Here is a 22,736-nt window from a genome sequence, read left to right on the forward strand (position 1 = left end):
GTAGTACTTCATAATCTTTTACCAGTGTTCCTTTTTGGATTATGTTTGACAGATTTTTATTAATGAGTTACAAATACATAGCATATGATGCTAGCTTTTAGAAATACTGTAATAATGTATTAGTAAACATTAAGGTATCAAATCTGTAGTACTATATTACATTTAGTAGTTTGGTGATTATCTTAGAGGAGAAGAATCCCTAAAAACTTTCACTTTATATGTAAGTGTTTAGTTTTTATAAAGAGAAGAAATAATTAGGACGAGAAAAATTGTTTTTAAAGATGTCAGACTCTTGCAGCTTGAAGACAGATGAATTAGTAAAGTGTCATTTTACTTCTTAGAGCTAAGTTTCATGGTACATAATTTTTTCAGTACAGAATTAAAGCCACTTTTTATAAATATTTTTCAGCTACCCATAAGAAAGTCCTATAGGAAAGAAATCATGTAATCTTGACAAAGGAAATTCCTGTGACACTAGTTACTAAGTTAGCTTATTTTTATAAAAAAGTTTTAAGTTTTTATCCATTACTAACCAACATCTCTGAAATAATGGCTTTTATTCATATATGTAATGAAATATTTAATATTATGTACCCATTTGCTTTTCTTTCTTGTTCCTAATAAGTAATAAAAGTATATATTTACAAGTAGAGTCCAAAATCTATTAGTTTTAAAAATCAAAGTTATTCCAATTTTGGTAGTAACATCACTTTTTTTTTTCAAATATTCATTTATTTGAAGATACTTAGTTAAAAGATCTGTTATAATTCCATTTCTGAAGCATTTGCAGAGAAAAATACAGTTATCGATGTAAAATAATATATTTGTTGCATACTGATCTATATCTAATTTTGTTTTTAAAAAAAGAAAAAGAAATAAGTATATAAATGATCAGATCTCCCCAAAATAAATATAGACAAGAAAGAGTTACATAATAATAGATTATATACATTGGCACAATATATTTTAGAAATAGTTTTATGCTCTTAAATCTTGTGACTATTCCTATAAAATGTATATACAAGTATGTGAAAAAATAGTATGACATAAACATTAACATTTCAAATTAGTAGCATAGGAAACCATCCCTACATTTAAAGGAGAAAATGAGTAAATTTAGCAATATTTTTTTAATTTTTAAATTTATTTAAAGGCTTCTTAAGGAATATTATGTGTTCAGTCACTGAAGCCCTTGGTCACCCTAAATAATGTTGGGTTGTAAAATCCATAGTCAGCTACTGGAAGAAAGGTCAGTTTGAGTTGTTGTGTATATAAATGTTGGTGTGTGTATGTGTGTGGTGCTGGGAATCAAACCCAGCCCTTTTTTATTTTTATGACAGAGTTTCCCTAAGTTGGTCAGGCTGGACTCAGACTTGGGACCCTCTTGCCTCAGTTTCCTAGAACGTTAAGACGATAGAAGTATACCACCATGCTCAGCTGTGAATCTTTCTATGCTGATTATTAATATCCCTAAAAGAATATTACTCTTATAGATTAATACTACTCTTTTAGCATAGGATGCTTGTGCTAAAAATAGTGAACATTAAGTTTTTATTTATTAGGAATATAATTTCTATTTGTCCACAGAATAAAGACAATGACACTCTTAAGGATCTACTGAAAGCAAATGTTGAAAAGCCTGTAAAAATGCTCATCTATAGCAGCAAAACCCTGGAGTTGCGAGAGACGTCAGTCACACCAAGCAATATGTGGGGTGGCCAGGGCTTACTGGGTGTGAGCATTCGTTTCTGCAGCTTCGACGGGGCAAATGAAAATGTTTGGCACGTGTTGGTAGGTACTGATCAGGGGCAGTTACTTGCATTGTACGAGGCAGTGTAGGGAGAGCTGTAACAGTGGTCATCTCTGGGATGGCGGGGGGGACATTGTAAGGTTGATTATTATTAGGCTGGAGATTATTGTTTAGTTTCTAAAATCAGCATTCATTGCTTTTCAAATGTAGATTAAATTTTTAAAAACCTTTAATAAGAGAAGCAAATACAGAAGTCTAAGAATTCTTTTTCTAATATTTTTCTCATTAGAAAAAGGTTAAGGCAAATAGCTATAGAAGTATTTGCAGTATTATATGATACATGGTTTTTATGCTTGGAAGTTTTAAATATATATATTCTGTAGTTTTTACATCTGACAGTACAATAGAAATTTAGGGATTTTTTTAAAATCACTATAATTAAGAATTGGAAGAATAGGTAGGTATAGATATAAATATCCATATCCATATGTGTATGTATTTATTAATTTGGGGGCATGTTTTGATATCATCCTAGGAAGTGGAATCAAATTCTCCTGCAGCACTGGCAGGTCTTAGACCTCACAGTGATTATATCATTGGAGCTGATACAGTCATGAATGAGGTAATCAGTATTCATTGATAATTGTTCAACATTTTCTCATTGATGGGTTTGTTTTTGAGACAGGGTCTTGCTATGTAGTTCAGGCTGGCCTTGAGCTCATTATGCAGGCCAGGCTGGCCTCAAATTTGCAGTAATCCTTCTCTTTAGCCTCCCAAGTGCTGGAGTTAGAGGCATACTGCACTATACCTGGCTTTCTCATTGATGTTTGAAATCAGGTTCTTTGTATGAAGGGTTGAAATCGTGGTTTTTGCTCATCAGGCTAGCTTAAGCTTTGTGTTAAGTGGAACTTCTGAGACATACTTGGTTGTGACTGTGGGAAAAACATACTGTGTGGCAGTTGTACAAATTTTGTGTGTAATATACAGAAGTCTGTTAGACATATCAAGACTAAATCAAATCTTCATTTTGATCATTGATTTCATTTTCTTTTGCCCTTTTTGCTTCTTAAAGTGACAAAATTATCTCAACTGTTAGATTCTTTTCCTCCTCTGTTAACTTGTGGAAGTATACATGATTAAGTCAAAACTGAAAGAAAAATAAAGTGCTCGGATTTTAATAATGGAAATAAAGCAAAGCTTGGGGTAGGAGAGTTTTATTTAGTAAGAATGTCAGCTAGACCTCATAGACTAGAGCTAAGGGCCTTGCACCTAAAGGCCTTGCTTGTATTGAGTATTTAAACACACATGTGGAGCATTAGTCTAGGGAAGGGCTCAAGGGCCCAGAAGTCAAATTTCTTTTTTTTTTTTTTTTTTGTCTTTTTCTTTTTTATCGGTACCGGGGATCGAACTCACGACTGCCTGCTTGCAAGGCAGGTGCTTATGCCACTGAGCTAAATCCCCAGCCTCCAGAAGTCAAATTTCTAAAAGATGTTGCCCAGAAAAGTACTGATAGTGGCCAGGTTTGTGACTCACTTTTCTGAAGTACAGTACCTTAAAAACACTTACACTGTAATGCTTCCACAGTCTGAAGATTTGTTCAGCCTTATTGAAACCCATGAAGCAAAGCCGCTGAAGCTTTATGTGTACAATACGGACACCGATAATTGTCGAGAAGTGATTATTACACCAAATTCTGCATGGGGTGGAGAAGGCAGGTATGCTGGTTATTTGAGACTGTTATGACTGCCTAAACCTGTCAGTTGTGAATATTGATTGCTTTTGTCATGAAATATTATTTATTGTAATATTCTTTAAAAAAAAAAATTGGGGCTGGGGATTTAGCTCAGTGGCATAAGTGCCTGCCTGGCAAACATGAGGTCATGAGTTTGATCCCTGGTCCTAAAGAAATAAATAAAATTTTTTTAAAAAACATATTGAAATCAATAATGGGGGGAGGCAGTACTGGGTATGGAACCCAAGCATTTTCCACCACTGAGCCACATCCCCAGAACTTTTTATTAAACTTAGGGTCTTACTAAATTGTCCAGGCTGACATCAAAATGTAGGATCTTCCTGCCTCAGCCTCCAGAGTAGCTAGAATTACAGCCATATGCATCCATACTTGAATGCATACTTGAAACCTAATTGTGGAGAGCCTTAAATACCATGGACAGGTATTTGAACGTGCTTGGGAGGTTATATTATATTTGGAGTGTATCAGTAGGCATTCTTTGGTCACACACAGTAGAAACCAGCTGTCACTATCTTAAGGAGACAGAAACTTATTGATATGGATTAGCTTATATCGTGAAGGAGACAGCTAAAGAACCAGATACGGAAAGAGCAGGACACAGAATACCTCTAGGAATTTAGAGAAGCGCTAATGGACAGTTCTGTCAGCATTTTATAGAAGGGAGGAAGCCATTTTTGTGATTTTTCCAGTTCCTTTTTAAGATTTGCAGCCCTGGGCAAGAAAAGTTGATTGGCCTGGCTTTGATCATGAGCTGCTCCCGTGGGCACGGCAGTCAGCTTAATTGCCAGTTCCGCCAGCACTGCACACAAGGACAGAGAAGTAATTCCGCAGAGGAAAGAAGGGGAGTGGAATGTGAGGAAGCAGTGTGATCACATCTTTTAAGAAAAATGCCTCTGATAGCAGTAGGAGGATGAATTAGAAGAAATCTGGATTAAATATGCATGGCTGCTTTATGTCACATTCTGAAATAGAACTATCAGAATGTGCAAATGATACCATCCTGAAAAAGTGCTCAGAGCTCCTCAATGTATCATCCATCCCACAAATGACTTAAGTGGCAGGCAGGTGCCAGGAATTGTAAGGCAATAAATGACCAAGGTCTGTGACCCTGCTGGCCTCAGCATTTTATTGAAGGAAATGGACAGTAAATAAATAATATCTAGCATATTAGGTAGTGATAAATGCTTACCGAGCAATGAAAGAGTACAAATGGTATCTGTGGTAGAGAGAAGCAGGCTGCATTAAATAAGGCAGACAGTGGCGACCTGTTTTTAAATAAAGATAACTTTATTATTTAAAAGAATAGATGTATATATGTTTGGTTATTTCAAAACCTCAAAGAAATGCAAGCTGAGATTGGTAATGATACCTTTAAGAAAAAAGTGTTTTTATAGCCTAGGGTGTGGCATTGGATATGGTTATTTGCATCGAATACCTACACGGCCGTTTGAAGAAGGAAAGAAGATTTCTCTTCCGGGGCAAATGACTGGTACACCTGTCACTCCTCTTAAAGATGGGTTTACAGAGGTAAGATGACTGCCTGGTGGTTCCACCAAAACAAGCCAAATGTATTGGTGCATACCATGGTAGCATGGAGATGGGGCATGGGATGGTTCAGTATTGGCCTTCACGTTGAATCTGAGTTTTCTGGAAAGTTTCCAGGTAGAATTTAGATATGGATGTGGGTTTTAGAAAGAGCACAGGGGAAGTGACACAGACTTGGAAATAGTGAACAGAGAGGCTAACTAACCCTAGTGAATGTTGACAAAAATTGTTGAAAGGCCTTGGGCCTGTTTGGGTTTGAGGACTAAGTTTAGATTCTTGAAAACAGATGTGCAGTGAAAGGAGACTCAGTTAAGCAGCTCAGAAGGTCAGAAGGTGACACCTGAAAAAAAGGATCAGGTACTGCTGCTGGGAAATTAGGTGGCAGGAGTGGAAAGATGGCCTGGCAAAAGCCATTCTAGAGACTTGATGGGGAGCGAACACCAAGTGACAGGTGATGCAGTATATATAGAGAGCATCAGGGGAAGGTGGCAGTGCCCACTGATCCGGGAAGCCTCAAGGAGAGGCTAGGAGAGCCCACTGTTGGGCCGTTTCTGAGTTCCTCCAACAGCATCCCAGGACAGATACTCTTGTCTGCACTACTAAGTGAAAAGCAAAAAGAAACTACTAAAACCCAATAAGAAGATGTGAAGGTGGGTCTGCTGCCACTGTCATTTCGTGGCACACAGTTTGGTCATCCCGAACACTGAGGCGGTGAAGCTGTCAAGCAGCCTCACCGCTCCTCACTCCCATCCACACTGTGAGTTCAGCTCCAGAGGCAGTGGAGCTACTGCTCCGACTCTGCCACCAGCTCTCCCGCCCAGTGGACCCCTGAGAAGACTGGAGAAGAAACCCAGCTCGGGAAAGGCAGAACAGAGGCGCTGGTGGAACACAGCCCAGGGCACTGAAGCAGTTAGAGTGTTCAGAAGTGACAGCGCCATCCATAGAGTCCAAGAGCAGTTACTCACTGATGAGAAAAGGGCTAATGAATCCAGGAGCTTAGAAATCATGAGAATTCTCTTCTTTTCCTTTTTTTTAATTTTTAAAAATTTTTTTTATTTTGAAGAGAATAAAACCTAGCAAAACAAAACAGTGTTTTCAAAACACTGTTAACAAGATAGAAAATCAGCGATGGCTACCATAATGCCTCTTGTTTTCAAAACAGCTGCCCATACCATCAGACATAGGAAAATCAAGCAAAACAGAACAGAATAGAACCAATAAAAACACAAAACAGTGAGCACAATAAGGACCTCAAAACAAGCTAATAGTAAATCTAAAATAGCTACCATGATTTATCTTGTTATCTTTGAAATAACTGCCCATGCCATCAGATACAGCAAAATCAACAAGATGAAACAGAATCAAACCAAACAAAACAGAACAATGAAAATGACACAGGACTTCCAAACAAGGTAATAGGGAATTAGCATGCTACCACCTTCAAAAGGAAATCCCCATAGATGCTGTACTGCAAATCATTACCCTCTAAATAGATGATTTAACCAGCTTTCGGCTTTAGGCCTGCAAAGTTAACAAAACACTGAACACTTCAATAGCGATTATCTCAGCCTGTGTTTCTCTGATCAGCTTATAGCTCCTGTGGGGGGTGGGGAGGAATCTTGGCGCTCCTTATCTCCCAGTGCATGCACTCAGGGGGGCTGGAGTCTGGTTGTCCTCCCCTTTGCCCATGTATGGCAGTGACTCACAGAAAATCGTCTTTCCTGCCCTCCCCTCCCCTCCTCTGCCCTTCCCTGCTCCTTTCCTTTCTTTTCCTTTTTTTGAGACAAGGACCTGCTGTGTAGTTCAGGCTGGGCTTCAATTCACTGTGTAACCGAGGCTGCCCTCAAACTCACCCGTGTTCCGGCCTCTGCTAGGATCATAAACATGCACCACCACAGGCAACAGAAATTCTGAGAATCTTTAAGAAATGTATCATTGTATTAAGACTTCATGCTGCTTCCTTCCATGATCAATGAAAGGATTGTTTTGTTTTGTTTTTTTAAGCAATTAACTGAGAATTCTAAAAGGAAAGCAGTGGTGTTTAAGGGTTGAAATAAAATGATTTTTGGGTGATAGGAAGGAAGGAGTAGAATGTCTCCTGTGTCAGTATATATAACTGGGGCTGGGAGCTCTGTCCACTGCAGGAAAGTGGAGCAATAGAGGATCTTTCTGCACATGGCTCCAGCTGTGTGTCAGTGCTAGCGAGCAGTGCCTGGAGGTAAAGATGCCGGGGAACCCTCGGATAGCTAGTGTCCGGTCCAAGTGTGCATGTGACACACAGGGGGGAAACCATGAGTTGTATACTGTTTTAAGTAACTTTCTTCTTTTAATGGGGATTGAACTTACTACCTTGCGCTTGCCGGACAGACACTTAAGTTACTGAGCTAAATCCCCAGCCCTATTTTAAGTAACTTTCTGTTTTTCCTCCTTTTCTGGAAGGTCCAGCTGTCCTCAGTCAACCCCCCATCTTTGTCACCACCAGGAACTACAGGAGTTGAACAGGGTCTGTCTGGACTTTCCATTAGCTCAACTCCACCAGCTGTCAGTAATGTTCTCAGTACAGGTATGGAGAAATATTTACTGTTTTCAGGCTACTTCCTCTTGCATGACATTCTTACATAGAATTTTACAAAGTAACAGCTGTGTGCCTTGAAAGCTGTAAGTATGCGCTGGTTGACACACGGCCCTGCCTCTGAAACCTGGTAGTACATCACCGTGCTCATCCACACAGGGCCAGCATTTAAATCTGCTCTCTGCGTAATTAGGCCTGGGCCTCCTTCGGACCATGCAGTGTACGGAGTGGGGCCTCTGCCTTGAGTTCCCTAACAGCTCTCTTTGCTGGTTTCTTGACTCTTGGGTAGGGGGCTTGCAGAAGTAAGCAGGGACTCCTTTCCTAGGGGCTCAGTCTTACTCATGGGACATATTTCTAGTGCTCACCTTTATTTTTTGTTCTTCCTGATAGTCCTTTTTTGTTTTCATTCTTTTTTTTTTCTTCTTAATTTTTGTTGTTGTTGGGACAGATTCTCATTATGCAGTTCAGGCTGGCCTTGAACTCCCTGTGTAGGCCAGGATGGCCTCTGACCTGCAGCAATTTTCCTGTCTCAGCCTCCCCAGTGCTGCTATTACAGATGAGCAGCACCGTCATATCTGGCAGTTTGAACTCTTAAATATTTGTGCTCAGAATTTGCTTATAGCCTGTTTTGTTCTGGAAGGGACTTCAAATAGACCACCAAGAAGCAGTAGTAAAATGAGCAGCGTGTATGTTAAAGTTGGTTCCCTAATTTTAAGTCCTAGCTCTTTTCAGGGTCTTGGAATTATTTTTTCCAGAAGTATATTTTCTTAGGTAAAATTTAAAATTTCAAACATACACAGCAATGATGAAATAGTATAATAAACCCCTGTGACCCAGGTTCACCAATTTTCAGAATGGAGATGTAACCTCCCTACCCTTTCTTTGCTGGTTTCCTGCCCAACTCTATTGAGGTATGCTATATTTTGTAGACCCTGAAATTAACTCACTGCAAGTGTACAACTCTGATTTTTACTACAGTCTAGTTTTAAAACACCTTATAGGTGGAATCAAATATTAGTATCATTGGTTATCATAGACAGTGTTGGAAGACATCTTAAAGTTTGTTTCATTCAAACTGTGTGTGAGTCCTTTTTATATGAAAGTATTCATATAACATCCCATCAAATAACCTTCTACTTTATTCCTGAACAAACCTGGAAAACATAGGCTGGGATACTTCCCAAGGCAGTAAGCCATCGTGTAGTAGAATAATTCTTACCTGTTTTAAAGTAAGAGTGTTGCAGATGCCATGTGATAATAGTTCTTTCAATGATAGGACAGAGCTGATGTCTCTGGTTTCTGGTGCATTTTTAGTCTTCTTGCATTACCTTGTAGTTACACTTGGCATCCTCTTACCCACAATGCACTGAAGCCTCTGGTATTTACATTGTCAGGGAAAGGTCTCTTAAATATTAAAGACCAAAATGTAAACAAAGCAATAATTACAGGAAACTAAAAGAAATTGACATCTTCCCTTTTGAGTAAATTAGTCCTCAAAGACTAAACTATTCTAGCATCATGATGTGAGGAACAAGTTTTTGTTAGACATTTATTTTTCCATCTTCACTTTTAATTATATAATTTATGTTGCTTGCAAAGTAGCCCAAGCAGTAACTGTGGGGATATGGTAGTGTTTGCTTTTTAAACTTCTTTGTAGGGGCTGGGGATTTAGCTCAGCGGCATAAGCGCCTGCCTTGCAAGCAGGCAGTCGTGAGTTTGATCCCTGGTACCGATAAAAAGGAAAAAGACAAAAAAAAAAAAAAAAACTTCTTTGTAGATTTTCAAGTTTTTGATTATGAAATTTTCAGAAAACAAAGATGCATTTGTAAATAACATTAAACACTGACCTTTTCGATGCCCCCTCCCACTTCCTGTCCACCTTCCTTGCTTGATTTTTCTTCAGAGCATGTATTTTACATGCTATAGATTTTACTTTATTTAATAATCTGTCTTCTTTCCTTTTCCTGCTCATTAGAATGTAAATTTCATAAAGGTGGTGATTTCTGCTCCTTCATGCTATAAAAGAGCTTCAGTGCCTAGTACAATGTCTAATATATAGTAGGTATCCCTCAAACTTGGAATGAATACATCAACCATCCATCCCACTTTTTTGAAAATCTGATAAAAGCAGAGAGCTTCCCTCAAAAAATGTTTGAGTTTCATCTGGGTGTATGTAATCCCGATCTCTGGGAGGGTGAAGCTGAGGGTTGTAAATTCCAACCCAGCCTAGTTGATTTAGTGAGTTAGTCAGAACCTGTCTTAAAGGAAAAAATAACAGATCTAAGGATGTAACTCAGTGCAAAGGCCCTGAGGTTTTGACATCAGTAGCAACCAGTACAACCAAGAAAAAAGAAAGTTGTGTGTAGTTTAGGAGCTTTGCATTTGTTCTGATATTTGAAGTTATGCATTCTGGGGTCCATGGTGCCCTTGCCTATATTAGTCAGGCTTTTCCCCCCAAACCTCCAGTTCCTACAAAAGTAAAAATGTGGTTTTGAATATGCACAGTTCTTTCTGCAGACACAGTCTTTTCTGCTATCACATCTAAGCAGCTCTCTAAGACATCTGTAAGGGTGCTGTGATGTTTGGGTGCCCTTACTTGAAATGCTTGAGAAGTGTTTATTTGACCCTGTAAAACTGGAGTTTTGGGGGACCACATGTTCCTGTTTCTAAGCAAATAGCATAGTAAGATGCTGGGGATGCCTGGGGATGGGATCCAAGTCTAAAGGTAAAATACATTTGTGTTTCATCTACACTGTATACACACATAGTCTGAAGGGAATTTTACACAGTAATTTTAGTGCATCTGTGTTTGGACCTCTACTCATCACATTAGGTCAAGTGTGGAGTTTTCCACTTTTAGTCTTGAGAGCATCTCAGATGTTGGGGTTTTCAGGTTAAGAGTGCTTGCTGTGTTACTGTTGTTCTGACATCAGAAGACCTCCCAGTTTAGAGCAGGCAATAAATTGGATAGATATATCCATCTTTTATCAAATGGCATCCCAAGGGTCCCTGGTGCCTGGAGGATGTAACCTCCTGTCACCAACCCCACACAGGAGAATCACAGAGGCAAAGCCAGAGGAAGCAGCAGGTATCTAGGTCATTGTCTCCCTAGGGATCTCCCTCAGGTATCTAGGTCATTGTCTCTTTCACAGCCCAGCCTTCACCGTCAGGAGCAGAGGATGGTTCCCCAGCAACCCTGAGTTTACAGGGCCCCTTAGTTCAGGAGCCTAGAAGAGTGGCTATTTCCTGTTTTTTAGGATAGTTTCCTAATCCAGCCATGCTTGAATTGGGTGCAGTCTTCTTGTGAAATGAATTCAGCTTGGGGGTATGAAGCTGCACAGTCCTCCACCCTTTTTATTTGTTGGTTGGTTTGTTTCATTAGGTGGGGTCTCACTGTGTAGTTCAGGCTGGCCTACCCTGCCCCCCATCCCCGGGCTGTAGTTAAGGTCTTTGCTTTGGTATCAGAGAAGTGGATCAATCTGAAGACAGGCGCATATCCAGGAATGCAGTCACAAGTGGGAACCAAAGCAGACCTGGCCATTTGGGGAGGGGCTGAGGAGCGTCCCAAAGACTGTGTCTTTAATGACTGAGCATGTTAGAAATTTTTTTTTAATTTTATGCTTTTATTTTAGGTGTACCAACAGTGCCATTCTTGCCGCCGCAAGTAAGCCAGTCCCTCGCTTCTGTGCCACCAGTGAACCCAGCTACTACATTACCAGGTAAGCGCAGAGCACACAGATGTGAGTCCTGATAATGTTTGTGTCTGAAATTGTCTCAGACACCTGAGTAGTGACTTTTTGTGTCTTAATCAGCAAGGAAACAGAGATGTTAATTAGCAGCTAGTTAGCTGCAGCCTCCAGTTCCTGTCCCAGCTACCGTGCAGCACAGCCCCAACCCCATTCTCCCAAGGCTGCCTGAGCGAGGAATGAGTGTGCGGCAGCCCATCCTGCAACTCCTTTGTTGGAACTTCTTGGGTGCTGATCATTGAATATCCTGGAGGAGAGTGTTCCTTATTTGGGTCTTCAGTAGCTGTGTCTTACTTAATTTTCTTGTTGCTGATATACCCAAAATATACCCAAAATATACCCAAAGTTAGGAGAAAACAGGTTTATTTAGCTCACAGTTTGTAGAGGTTTCACTCTGTAATCAGCTGGATCCCAGACAGGGTGGCTTTGCAGAGAACAGTTCATGGCAGCAGAAGACAGCAAAACCAACAATGGAACCTTGGCAGCATCTTTCTGCCTCTTTTGTACTCCATCTTGGCTGTTGGGATTAGTGTGGTGCTAGTCCAGTCAGCAAACTAATCACACACCACACCTCTGCCAAAGCCCTAGGACCTCATGTGACCTTAGAGGGACATCTAGACACAAATCATAACAAGCCATAACATTGAACTTTGTATATTTTTCTTAGTTATTCCCAGTGAAAACCAGTTCCTTTTATATTCTTGACAGCAGTCAAATATTTTTTCAGTGAGTAAGTGTATTTTCACGTTGAGGGTTTTTAATTGTAAAGAGGTCGTCATCGCTCCGGGGTGTGAAGCCATGACCAAGCATGCAGGTCAGCAGGATGACGAAGCAGGTGCAGTACAGGGCTTGCTGTAGGGACTGGGGTGTAGGGGATGTGGGGATTCTTGTTACTAATTTTGCAGCCATTAAATCAGAAGTTATTTCAGAATAAAATAAGCAGAAAAGCTAGAGAAAAGCTGCAAATCTCAACCATCAAAGAAAAATTCAGTTCAATGTAACTACTATAATTGCTAAAATAGATTAGCCTTTTCTCCCAGGCACTTAGGCCACATCATTCTTGTTCCAGAATTTTAAGGTATTTGTTAGTATTTTAATTTTTACCTGTGTAGCCGTCTAGTCACTTAGCTATTTCAGCTGAAGAAGATTCTGAGGCTCCCATGCCCTTAACAGGACAGAACTGCCACACGTGAAGTAGTCACTCTGCTGGTGGGCTGTTTTTCAGTACACAGGACTGACTTCCGGCCCAGGTGAAGTGATTGCGCTTTGTTCTTTTCTGCCCCTGGCGCAGGTCTGATGCCTTTGCCTGCAGGACTGCCCGACCTACCCAGCCTCCCCAACCTCAACCTGCCCACACCACACCTCATGCCAGGCCTCGGCTTACCGGAGCTCGGGAGCTCAGGTACGGTGCCCGTCTCCCCCCCTGAAGAAAAAGCTGCCCTCAGGAAGGCTGGTTCTGTAGTTCAGTTTTTATCTGGAAAGGGCGAGTCGATGTAGCACAATTCATCCACTTCAGGTAAATTTTAAGCTTATTTATAAGCTTAAAAATAAAAAGAGGAGAAAAGACCATCTTGGTGATTGTCCTCTGCCTCCTCTCTCCATCTTCTCCTCTCTGTACTCACAGCTCGAGTACCAGAAAGGCAGTTGTGGGATAGAGAGCAGCTGCCGGCATTGCACAGTGAATTGGCCCGGGAAGTGAATTGGAACAGTTCACCTGGGAGGGCCCGTGCGTCCCTGTAATTCTCTTGGTGTCCGGGTGGCGGACAGCAGGGTAGGGGTGGTGCCCGTGTTGCTCAGCTGCGGCTGGGCGCTGGAACTAGGAGCTTGGGCTGTGAAGTGGTCCTCCTTGTCCAGCCAGCTGAGCTTGTAAATGTCCCCATGATGAACCAGTGTTTCCATAAGTAAATGCGCGAGCCCGCAGTGGGGAGACAGACGTGCAGCGCTCCCGTAGGCTTCGTGCAGCGATGAAGCTGAAGCAGCTGCGCCCCCCAGACCTGCTGTTAGAGCAGCCGAGCACTCTGGGGTGGTTCAAGAGCGATGGCAGTGCCAGACCCTGCTGCAGCCCGTGCCGTGGTCACCTTCGCCTAGACTGTGACTTTGTCCGTTGTGGAACACTGTCCGTATGTGTCCATGTGCTCAGTTTTCAGCATGCGGAAGTCCTAGGGAACTCAGGCTGCTACCACTTACTGCAGCCCGGCTCACAGCTTGTCTGGGGGAGTGGGAGCCCCTTTGCCCAACCATTGGCACCACATTGCCTGCCAAGCGGGCCTGCTTCTGTCCAGTGCCATGCCAAGGCGACACCCGAGAACCTTTGCCCTGGCCAGCCACTGTCACAGGGATAAATATTTAACTGTCGTGGCCCCTGGCCGGAGAGGAGCAAAGGTTATGATCTGTGTACTGTCCTTAGCATCAGTGTCCTTAATGAAACACGGATACTCTTCTGGCTGTGTCAGGACTGCTCTTCTAGTGCTGCGAGGACGCGTGACCTGTGCCATTTCCATCCTAGGTTTGCCACCTCTTCCTGCCTTGCCTCCTCGTAACCTGCCTGGCATCACACCTCTCCCCATGCCCGCCGAGCTCCTCTCGTCATTCCCCTTGGTTCCAGAGGGCTCCTCTGCGGCCAGTGCAGGCGAGCTGCTGTCCTCCCTCCCGCCCACCAGCAGCCTTCCTTCCGACCCCATCATGACTACTGCAATGGCAGGCGAGGCCACCTCACTCACTGTGGATGCTGCGTCCCCTGCTCCCAGGGCCCCCACCAGCATGGAGGACAGAGCCGGGGCCTCCACGCCAGCCAGTGAAAGGCCTGCGTCTGCTGTCACGGATGCAAGTGCTGCTGAGTCACCTTAACTTTGAACTGTTCTTCAGAACCAGCGTGGTGTATTTATTTAGCCACGGAAGCTGTCTGGAAATGCAAACTATCATTAATTTCATACTAGTTTGTACTGTATCTGTAGGCATTGTGTAAATAATTCTAAGGGGAAACCGATGCGAGAGTACGTGGGCTTGTGTCCTGCCAAGGCGGGCTGGGGTCCACTGCAGGGAAGCCGTGATCAGAAAGTGCTTGTACTTTAAACAACCAAAAAGAATTGTTGGCGTGGCCTGCCGCCAGGCATCTGCTGCCATTCTGGGGTGTGCATCTTTGGGGAAGGAGGTGCCAGGGTGTCTACTCAGCTCCCTGTCCCCTGCTGCTCCTTCCGTACGAAAATTGAAACATTTTATGCCTACTGCTCATACACAACATTTCTTGTACTTTACATCATTTAAATCATTCGCAAAAGTGCAGACCACTTCACCTAACTGTAAAAGGAAAAGATGCTTTACTTTTGGTCTCTGAGTCGCATCTCTATTAAGGTTTATACAAAAATTCCAGTTGAAGATGTTTGTTCAAGTTACATGGTGTGCACTATTAATTGAACATATTTTTATTCAGCCTCTACACAGAACCTTGCTCCAAGCTCTCAGTGTCACTCAGACAACATTTTGTAACTGCTGCTGTTGCTTTATACGTCCACCGTTCAGATGACATTTAAAGAAAATAAAGGACACGGTCCACGGTTTTAAAGCAGAAGGTGGCACTTGTAGCTGCTTACAGTACAGGTAGACTGGGAAAACAGATACAGCAATAAATACGGGACGTTTGAGTTTTGTTCTTGTGTTACACTTAAGTTACAAGCCAGTTGTACGCTTGTTCTTCTCCAGTAGATCCACATCGTTAAAGTAATTCTGTTTGGTTGTTCTAAGATGGTAGGTTAACTAAAATTGATGTATTGAATGACGTTAAATGTGTGTTATATCCCTTTTTGAAATAAGATGAAAATGGCTGGCCGGTCACTGACCTGGTGCTGGTAGACACGGATGCCCTGTAACAGAGGCCATCACTGAGGTGACCGCACACGTCCTTCATCTCCCACTGCTCAGCTGGAAGCTGGTGACAGTGCCAGCGGCACCTCGCTGTGGCAAGCACTGGCATCAGCTGTCCCTGGATCCAAATGTGTCCTTGAAGCTGGGTGATCAAAAAAGACCCCAAAGGGGCCAAGGATCGGGCCAAGGGTCTAGCTCAGCAGGGCAGCACCTGTCTGGCAAGCATGAATTTGATTCCTGGTTACCCTACCAGCAAAAAGGAAAAAGACCCCAGCTCTGGATAATCGCATCTTTTGTTCACATAATAAATATTTTTAGACTATGTGTCTCAGGTAACCATTGTACTTTTACAAAGGAGCTTATAACTGGTAGAGAAAATATTCACAAGTGTATTTTCTTTCCCACAAGCATATTTTAAATGTTGGCACTTTTTTACTTTACAGGATAGGAAAAATCGAGAAGGTTAATACTTTCCAGAAGATAGAACCCCAAAATGTTAGGAGTCCCTTAGTAGAAAGCAAGTGAGTGATTTTCAGGCTATACAAAGTGGTTTAAAGCAGCTGCTCCTGTGCAGTTGTTCTGAACTTGGGGACTGGTGGGGGCTCCACACGCAGCCCAGGGTCTGCCCAGACCTAGCCTAGGTCCACTCCCTGGCCCTCCCTAAGACGGAAAGCATTTGAGTGTTCGCTGCTCTCCTTGGGGAAGCCTTTGGTCTTTTCTCTTGGTGGAGGGGCTGGGACCCAGACCTTGTGAGTGCCTGGCACGTACTTTTCTGTGAGGCTACACTCCAGCCCCTTAGTTTCAAACTTTATATTAAGCTTTTTTCCCCAGTGTTGGGGACGCTAGGCAAGTGATCTCTCCACTGAGCTGGCCCCAGTTTCAGACCTTAGACAACAGAACCTGTGCTGGGTTACACGGCAGTGACCCTGACAGCAGGCCACTCCCTGTGGCCTTGCACGAAAGACAGGCCAAGGAGCCAGTGTCCCAGGGTAAGTGCTCCAGTCGTGGAGACCAGCTCCACAATAGCTGGGGACAGGAGGAGCCCAGGTTGGAAGGACCTTGGAAACCTCGCTGTGCAGAGGACATTAAGTTTGAATAAGTTCAGATAGCTTCGATCGTCAACTCACAGCAGTGGTGGTTTAGCAGAAAGCTTGCTGCTCTCATATTCAGATAGTCATCAGGACACAGGATCCAGCAGTCGGAGATCCTGATTTGGCTTCATCTGGGGTTCTGCTGAAGGTGGCTTCCACTCCAGAAGTCAAGGTGCACTCAGATGACAGCTGGAGCTCCAGGTGCACTCAGATGACAGCTGGAGCTCCAGGTGCACTCAGATGACAGCTGGAGCTCCAGGTGCACTCAGATGACAGCTGGAGCTCCAGGTGCACTCAGTTGACAGCTGGAGCTCCAGGTGCACTCAGATGACCGCTGGAGCTCCAGGTGCACTCAGATGACAGCTGGAGCTCCAGGTGCACTCAGATGACAGCTGGAGCTCCAGGTGCACTCAGATGACAGCTGGAGCTCCAGGTGCACTCAGATGACAGCTGGAGCTCCAGGCCGTGTGTCCTCCAGCCAGGAGACGGGAGCCCACCTTCCTTTAGGGCACTTAGGACCAATTTTGCACAGTGCAGTGGCAGTCACCCTTCTGGCCACTGGAGCCACATGATCACATCTAGCTGAAAGGCTGGGAGATGCAGGGGAGATGGGGAACAGGCCAGGGGGGACAATGAGAAGCCACCCATCTGCCCACAGTCTGAGCCAACAGAAGCCAGCAGAAAGGGGAGGGCGCTGAGGAGAGGGCAGTCGTCCAAGTGTCCGCGCCACGGAGGTGCTGAGGCAGGCAGCTAGAAGTCAGCACTTGAGTGTCAGTCTGGTCCTGCAGCCTGGCGCTTGCACAGGGGAGCCCTGAGGGGTGATTCCAGAGGAGCAAGGCAGTGAGCTTCAGGTGAGGCTGGAGATGGCCCTGCTGTCACCAAGGCCATCGGGGCAGCCAGGATGCTGAATCTGTGTAACTTCTTTTCCGTGAGTTTCTTCTGTTCTCTGTGGCCCACTGCGGGACTGCTTACCTTAGAGCAGCTGCTCTTAGCTCATTTCCTGAGAACGCCGGAGACCCAGAAGCAGCTTCCTGGCACCACGAGGCACCAACAGAAGCCCGGAAGTGGCTGGTCCCCACCATCCCAGCAGGGAAGCCCGAGAGCTGCTGCAGCCACCACGGTGGCCCAGAACATTCGGTCCCACCTTGAAGGAACTCAGGAGTGACGGGAAAATAAGGCAGCTCCGTAGGCCTTCCTGGAAACAGGGCAGCAAGACAGGTGCCAGAAGGGCTGTGGCCAGGAGGGGACCGCGGCAGCTATGGAGGCTTCGCGGGCCTGCACTTCCCGGGCGGGGGAGGGGCTAAAAGTTCAAGGGTGCGCCCTGTTGTAACCTCAATCTGCTGGCTACTGAGGTACATTTATTTTACTAGATACATTTATTTTATTAGAAAATAAAATACATCTTATGTCAATGATTTGTCAAAAGTGTTTTTATAGAAGTTTTGTTTTTTATAAGTTTTGTTTTGAGTCAAGGTCTGGCCATGTAACCAAGGCTAGATTCAAACTCAGGACCCCCCCCATATCGGCCTTCCAAATGCTGGGTGTTACGGTTTCTATCTAGATGTCTCCCAAGAGCCGCATGTGCTCATAGATGGGACTGTTGGGAGCTGAGTGAATCACTACCCATCAGGGATTGATGCACCGACGAGTTCACTGAATGTGACTTGGAGGTGGCGCCTGACTGGAGGTCCCCGGGCTGGGCATATTTCCTCCTTCCTTTACCTCCCTCTGCCGGCCCCCACCAGGCCCCCTGTGTGCTGCCCTGCCTTGGAGCCAGCCCCCTTTGGACTGAAACCTCTAGAAACTGTGAGACGAGCTACATCTTTCCTCCTTCGAGCTGTGGGTACTGTGCCTAGGATGGAAAATAAGACCCTGAGATTGCAAGCATTAGGGAAGGCCAGGTCTCCACACAAGCCCGCAGGGCTTTCCCTTTCTGTTAGGTCTCAGGCCTGTCCATTACAGTACAGTCCCTGACTCCTAGAGTGTGTAAAAACATCCCCAAGGAAGGAGGGGGCACACAGCACTCTAAATGCTGACATTTCTCCCTCCTATGTTGATAACTGAGATTTGGGACTGGCACGTTGTGTGGGGTGAATAAAGCCACAGGAAGGTCCCTGTCTACCAAGTTACCACTGAGGAAGGACCCTCTGAGCACTGATTTCTTTTTTTCTTTCTTAGACAGAATCTTGCTGTGTAGCCCAAACTGGCCTGAAATTTAAGCCTCCTGCCTCAACCTCCTGAGTGCTGGGATTATGGGTGTGCACCACCACACCTGGATTAGCACTGACATTTCTTGTATTAGATTTAGGAAGAACAATTTCCAGCAAAACGAATCAATGTTTTTAAGAAGTCCGGTTGAAGAGTGCGGAATTAACATCACACTCCAGAGCAGCAGGTCAGTGGAAGGGCAGAGCTGATCACTGCTCCTGGTCTGGGGTGCTGGAGTCTCCTGGAGGTGGTTCCTGAGGTTTCTCTCATCTTGAACAAAGAATTGGACAAAACAAGTGTAAACAGGGCCAGGGATTTGAGTTTTCTGGAAGGTTTCCAGGTAGAGTTTACATACGGATGTGGGTTTTAGGAAAGAGCACAGGGGAAGTGACACAGACTTGGAAATAGGGAACAGAAAGGCTAACCCTAGTGAATGTTGGTAAAAATTGTCAAGAGGTGAAGGAACTGGGGCCTTCCCCAGGAGTGACATGAACACCGCCACTACAGTGCAACGCAGGCAGAGGAAACCCCACATGCCACCACCGCTTAGGAGAGTTGGGATGACACCAAGTCCCCTGGCAGGAGACAGGCACAAGCCCTTGCTCCACAAAGGCCTCTATGGCTGGAGATGATAATCATGGTGACACTGTCCACAGTGTCACAGGTGGGGACGCAGAACCGAGCCAGCTCTGTGCAGCACTCTTGGGGGGGCAGCCTGCGGCCCCCACCAAACACGAGTCCTTTCAACTGCCCTGTATGGATTAATATATGAATGGCCAGTATTTAAAAATCAGAAGTTTTCCCATAAATCCAGATTTGTTTTCTCTTGAAATGTCACAAATCTGGCAAAAGATCAGTCCCACATGGAAACGAGCCCCCTTGAGCCTGTGCCCCCTGCTGAGGTCTGTTCCTAGGCTCCCAACACCCTAAACGGGTGCACAGCAAAGGCTCAAAGAGTGAGACACCCAGGATGGGGTTTAGGGCTCAGGAGGTGTGAAATCCTGGGCCGAGCTCCTGACCCTGCTAGGACTGACCCTGGGCAGCCCATATTTGATCAGGACAAGCAAAGAGTGGGGTGGACAATGGAGGAGACCTGAGCAGGATCTGGGAGGAGTTCAAGGACCGCTCAGAGCAACAGATGATACTGCTTAAGGAAAACTACCCAGAAGGTCCCCAGGTAGCCTCAGCTGGGGCCTACCTTGCCCCCTGAGGTGGTTCTCAGTTCAGCCATGGCCGGCCACGCCACAGCCCGTTCTCCAGCAACCCCATCCAGTCAGCCCTTCGGCGGCCTGGCCCTGCTTCCTGACCTCACAGGCATCCGAGTCACCCAGTGTTTCCCTGGTGCCCCCTAAGTTACCCTCTGTTACCCTGGTACTTGCAGTTGAGGTGGGGAAAGAGGAGGGACCTGGGAGATGGGCACTTCCTTATAGTTCAGGATTCAGAGCCTGTGGGGGTCCAGGGTCAGAAAATAAGGTCCTCTTGGACTTCATTCTTTGGAATCCAGTGGGCTGTCACTGACAAAATGTGAAGCAGTTAAACTGGGTATTGTGGCACATACCTGTGATCCCAGCACTAGTGAGGCTGAGGCAGGAGTATCATTGCAAGTTTGAGAGCAGCCTGGGCTACAAAGTGAGCTCAATGTTATACTCTATGCTTATCGCCCTAGTAACCATGTACCTGGAACACCAACTACATTGTTATAAATTAACTGACCGCATTGTCATGCTGTTTTGTATGCGTTGTTCCCCACCACCACCTTAGAAACCTGTTTGCTATGTCAAGTTTTGTTCCCTTGTAAGAGACAAAGGATGCTGTGTCAATCATGTTCCCTTTATGAGAGACAAATGTTTATGGAATTGGCAGACCAAGGGCTATGAGTGGGCTAACCACCCACTGTGAAATGCCTCTGACCTCAAGCAAAGGGGAACAAAGGCCCACCTTGTTTCTGTTTCTCATCACTATGTACTTAGTGATCAATGAGCTAATCATAAATGAACTACAAAAATCAGTCAAAATTCTAACTCAGTTGCACAGCTTTGCAAATTCCATCTGCACTGTGTCGCTGGGCCAGCTAAAATAAAAGCGCTTCTTTTAAAAAAAGACGTCGTCTTGCCCCATTTATCATCTCGGGGCTCTCTTGCCCTGTTTTTCATCATGGACCCTGTTTTTTTGGGGGGTTACAATATTCAAAGCCAGCCTGAACTGCTTCTGTCTCAAAAAGCATCCTCCCCAGCAAATGTGAAGCAATTACTTTGAATATAAATCTGAGGGAAAAAATTGTCCCCAGACAATGACTGGCGAAGTGACAGAAATTTTGAGCTTTCCAGCCTGTTTTCCTCGCTCTGTGCCCATCGGTTATCTACCTTCGTAACTGAGTGTTGCCAGTTCTCTTACTCAGGAACCAGACTGATAGTGACAGTGGATCTCTGAATGGCCTGTTACCCTCTTACCCCGGGACCAGCTGTCTGCCCAGGCCCGGCCTGTGTGAGAGGAGCACTCGGAGGACTGCCTGAGCCTCAGCGCAAACATCTTCAAGGACTTGAATCTGGGTGAGGTGTGTGACCTCATTTTTTTGCTTACACACTCCTGCACTGCCAGAATTACTATTAGGATTACATCGTGGTGAGGATGATGAAGATGGTGATGAAGACGATGTTGGTGGTGATGGAGATGATGATGATGATGATTTGCAGTGCTGGAACTTGAACCAGGATCTCTCCCATGCTCGGCACCTAACCCTCATCTCCTAAAACTTTTAAAAATTTTTTTATTGTTTTGAAGGTAGTGAAATACAACAGAACAAGACAGAAGAAAACCAATCGAGATAATGCATTGAAATTGGTACAGAACGTCACAACAGGTTACCGGAATAACAGTAATAAGTGCCATAGTATATCTCATTATCTTCACAATAGTTGTTCTTCCATCAGGTATAGCAAAATCAAACCAATACAGAACATTATAGAACTTATCAAAGAATATTAAATAGAGCAATACAATTAATCAGAACAAAGCAAAACAGTGATAATAATATTTGCCTTCAAAGAGGTGGTAGAAGGAAATCCCCCTATTTGCTATACTGCACATGGTCAACCTCCCAAGAGATGCTCAGACCTCTGGCTCCCATTTGCTAATGAGGGGGGGGATGGAATGATTGGGTGCCCATAGACTCACGGCTGCTTACCAGGCAGGTGAGCTGGTTGCTTGATTTCCCAGCATCCTCAGTTCCAACATGGCGCAAGATCTCAGGAGCTGCTGCTGGTTCTCCCCCTGGAAGGGCTGCAGTCTGCCACACCGCCACCGCTTACCAGGGAGGGGAGGTGCTTGCTTGGTTTCCCAGCGCCCTAAGTTCCAACATCTCGGGAGATGCTGGCTGGTTTTCTCTAAAACTTTTTTTTTTTTAACAAAACTTTTAAACACACATTTGAATTACCTTTTTCTTACCGCAAACACAGAGTTACTTCATGGGGTTGGGGAGGACAGATGAAAGTTGGAAAGCCAGAGAAAACATGATGTCCTACAGAGGGTGCCAATATTTCTTCCAGGACCACAGCGAAGGCCATACACAGAAGCACTCTCCCGAGAGGCCCCCGCCCATGCTAGACTGGAGCACCAGCACTGGGGCTGATCTGCAGGGCTGTATTTGTGGATGTCCGCAGTGTAGTGTGGTGAGAGCAGCTATTCTGAGGGGCTGTCGGGAGACCTGACGGTAGGAGTCCACACTGTCCAGGCACTGTTGTGGCCTGTGGGTCCTGTGGCTGGACATAATGGTAACTGTTGGGAAGATGAAGTACACACAGTTCTAACATTGGCTCAGCTGAGATCAGCTTGTAAAACCTGTGTACTTCTGCTGTAAAGAGCACAAACGTTACAACCAATTCGATCTGTTACAACCAAGAGCTGAAAAATAAGAAAGCCAGTCATCTGTAATTCCTCCACTTTGGGAGGCTGAGGCAGGAGGATCACAAATTCAACCTGGGCAATTTAGCTCCTTCATGAGAACCTGTCTCAAATAAATAAACAGGCTGAGAATGTAGCTCAGTGCAAAGGCTCTTGGTGTAATCATTAGTCAAAACAAAATAAAACAAACAAAAAACAAGAAACAACCTCCTGCTGAAACAGTCCAGGAGCTCAGTGCTCTTCTTGGTTTTAATAACCAAGGCGCTTACCTGCCTCTGTGTCTGCCAAGGCTTTTTCAAGGCTCTCGAAT

General features: G+C 44.6%; 1 protein-coding gene across 1 annotated transcript in view; it reads left to right on the forward strand.

Annotated features, from left to right (window-relative positions):
• The window catches only part of Gorasp2 (golgi reassembly stacking protein 2), a 30,866-nt gene extending 15,315 nt beyond the window's left edge, over positions 1-15,551 (forward strand). Inside the window, exons 3-10 of the mRNA XM_003478631.5 lie at positions 1,588-1,791; positions 2,286-2,372; positions 3,335-3,465; positions 4,898-5,030; positions 7,488-7,611; positions 11,253-11,339; positions 12,658-12,768; positions 13,873-15,551. Of these exons, the coding sequence (XP_003478679.1) occupies positions 1,588-1,791; positions 2,286-2,372; positions 3,335-3,465; positions 4,898-5,030; positions 7,488-7,611; positions 11,253-11,339; positions 12,658-12,768; positions 13,873-14,213 (1,218 nt within the window). The 3' untranslated portion in view covers positions 14,214-15,551. The remainder of the gene's footprint in view (positions 1-1,587; positions 1,792-2,285; positions 2,373-3,334; positions 3,466-4,897; positions 5,031-7,487; positions 7,612-11,252; positions 11,340-12,657; positions 12,769-13,872) is intronic.
• Positions 15,552-22,736: the final 7,185 nt, after the last annotated feature.

The sequence above is a fragment of the Cavia porcellus genome, unplaced genomic scaffold (genome assembly GCF_034190915.1).
Source record: "Cavia porcellus strain 051 isolate PalLab524CR breed Dunkin Hartley unplaced genomic scaffold, mCavPor4.1 scaffold_12, whole genome shotgun sequence".
Taxonomy (NCBI): domain Eukaryota; kingdom Metazoa; phylum Chordata; class Mammalia; order Rodentia; family Caviidae; genus Cavia; species Cavia porcellus.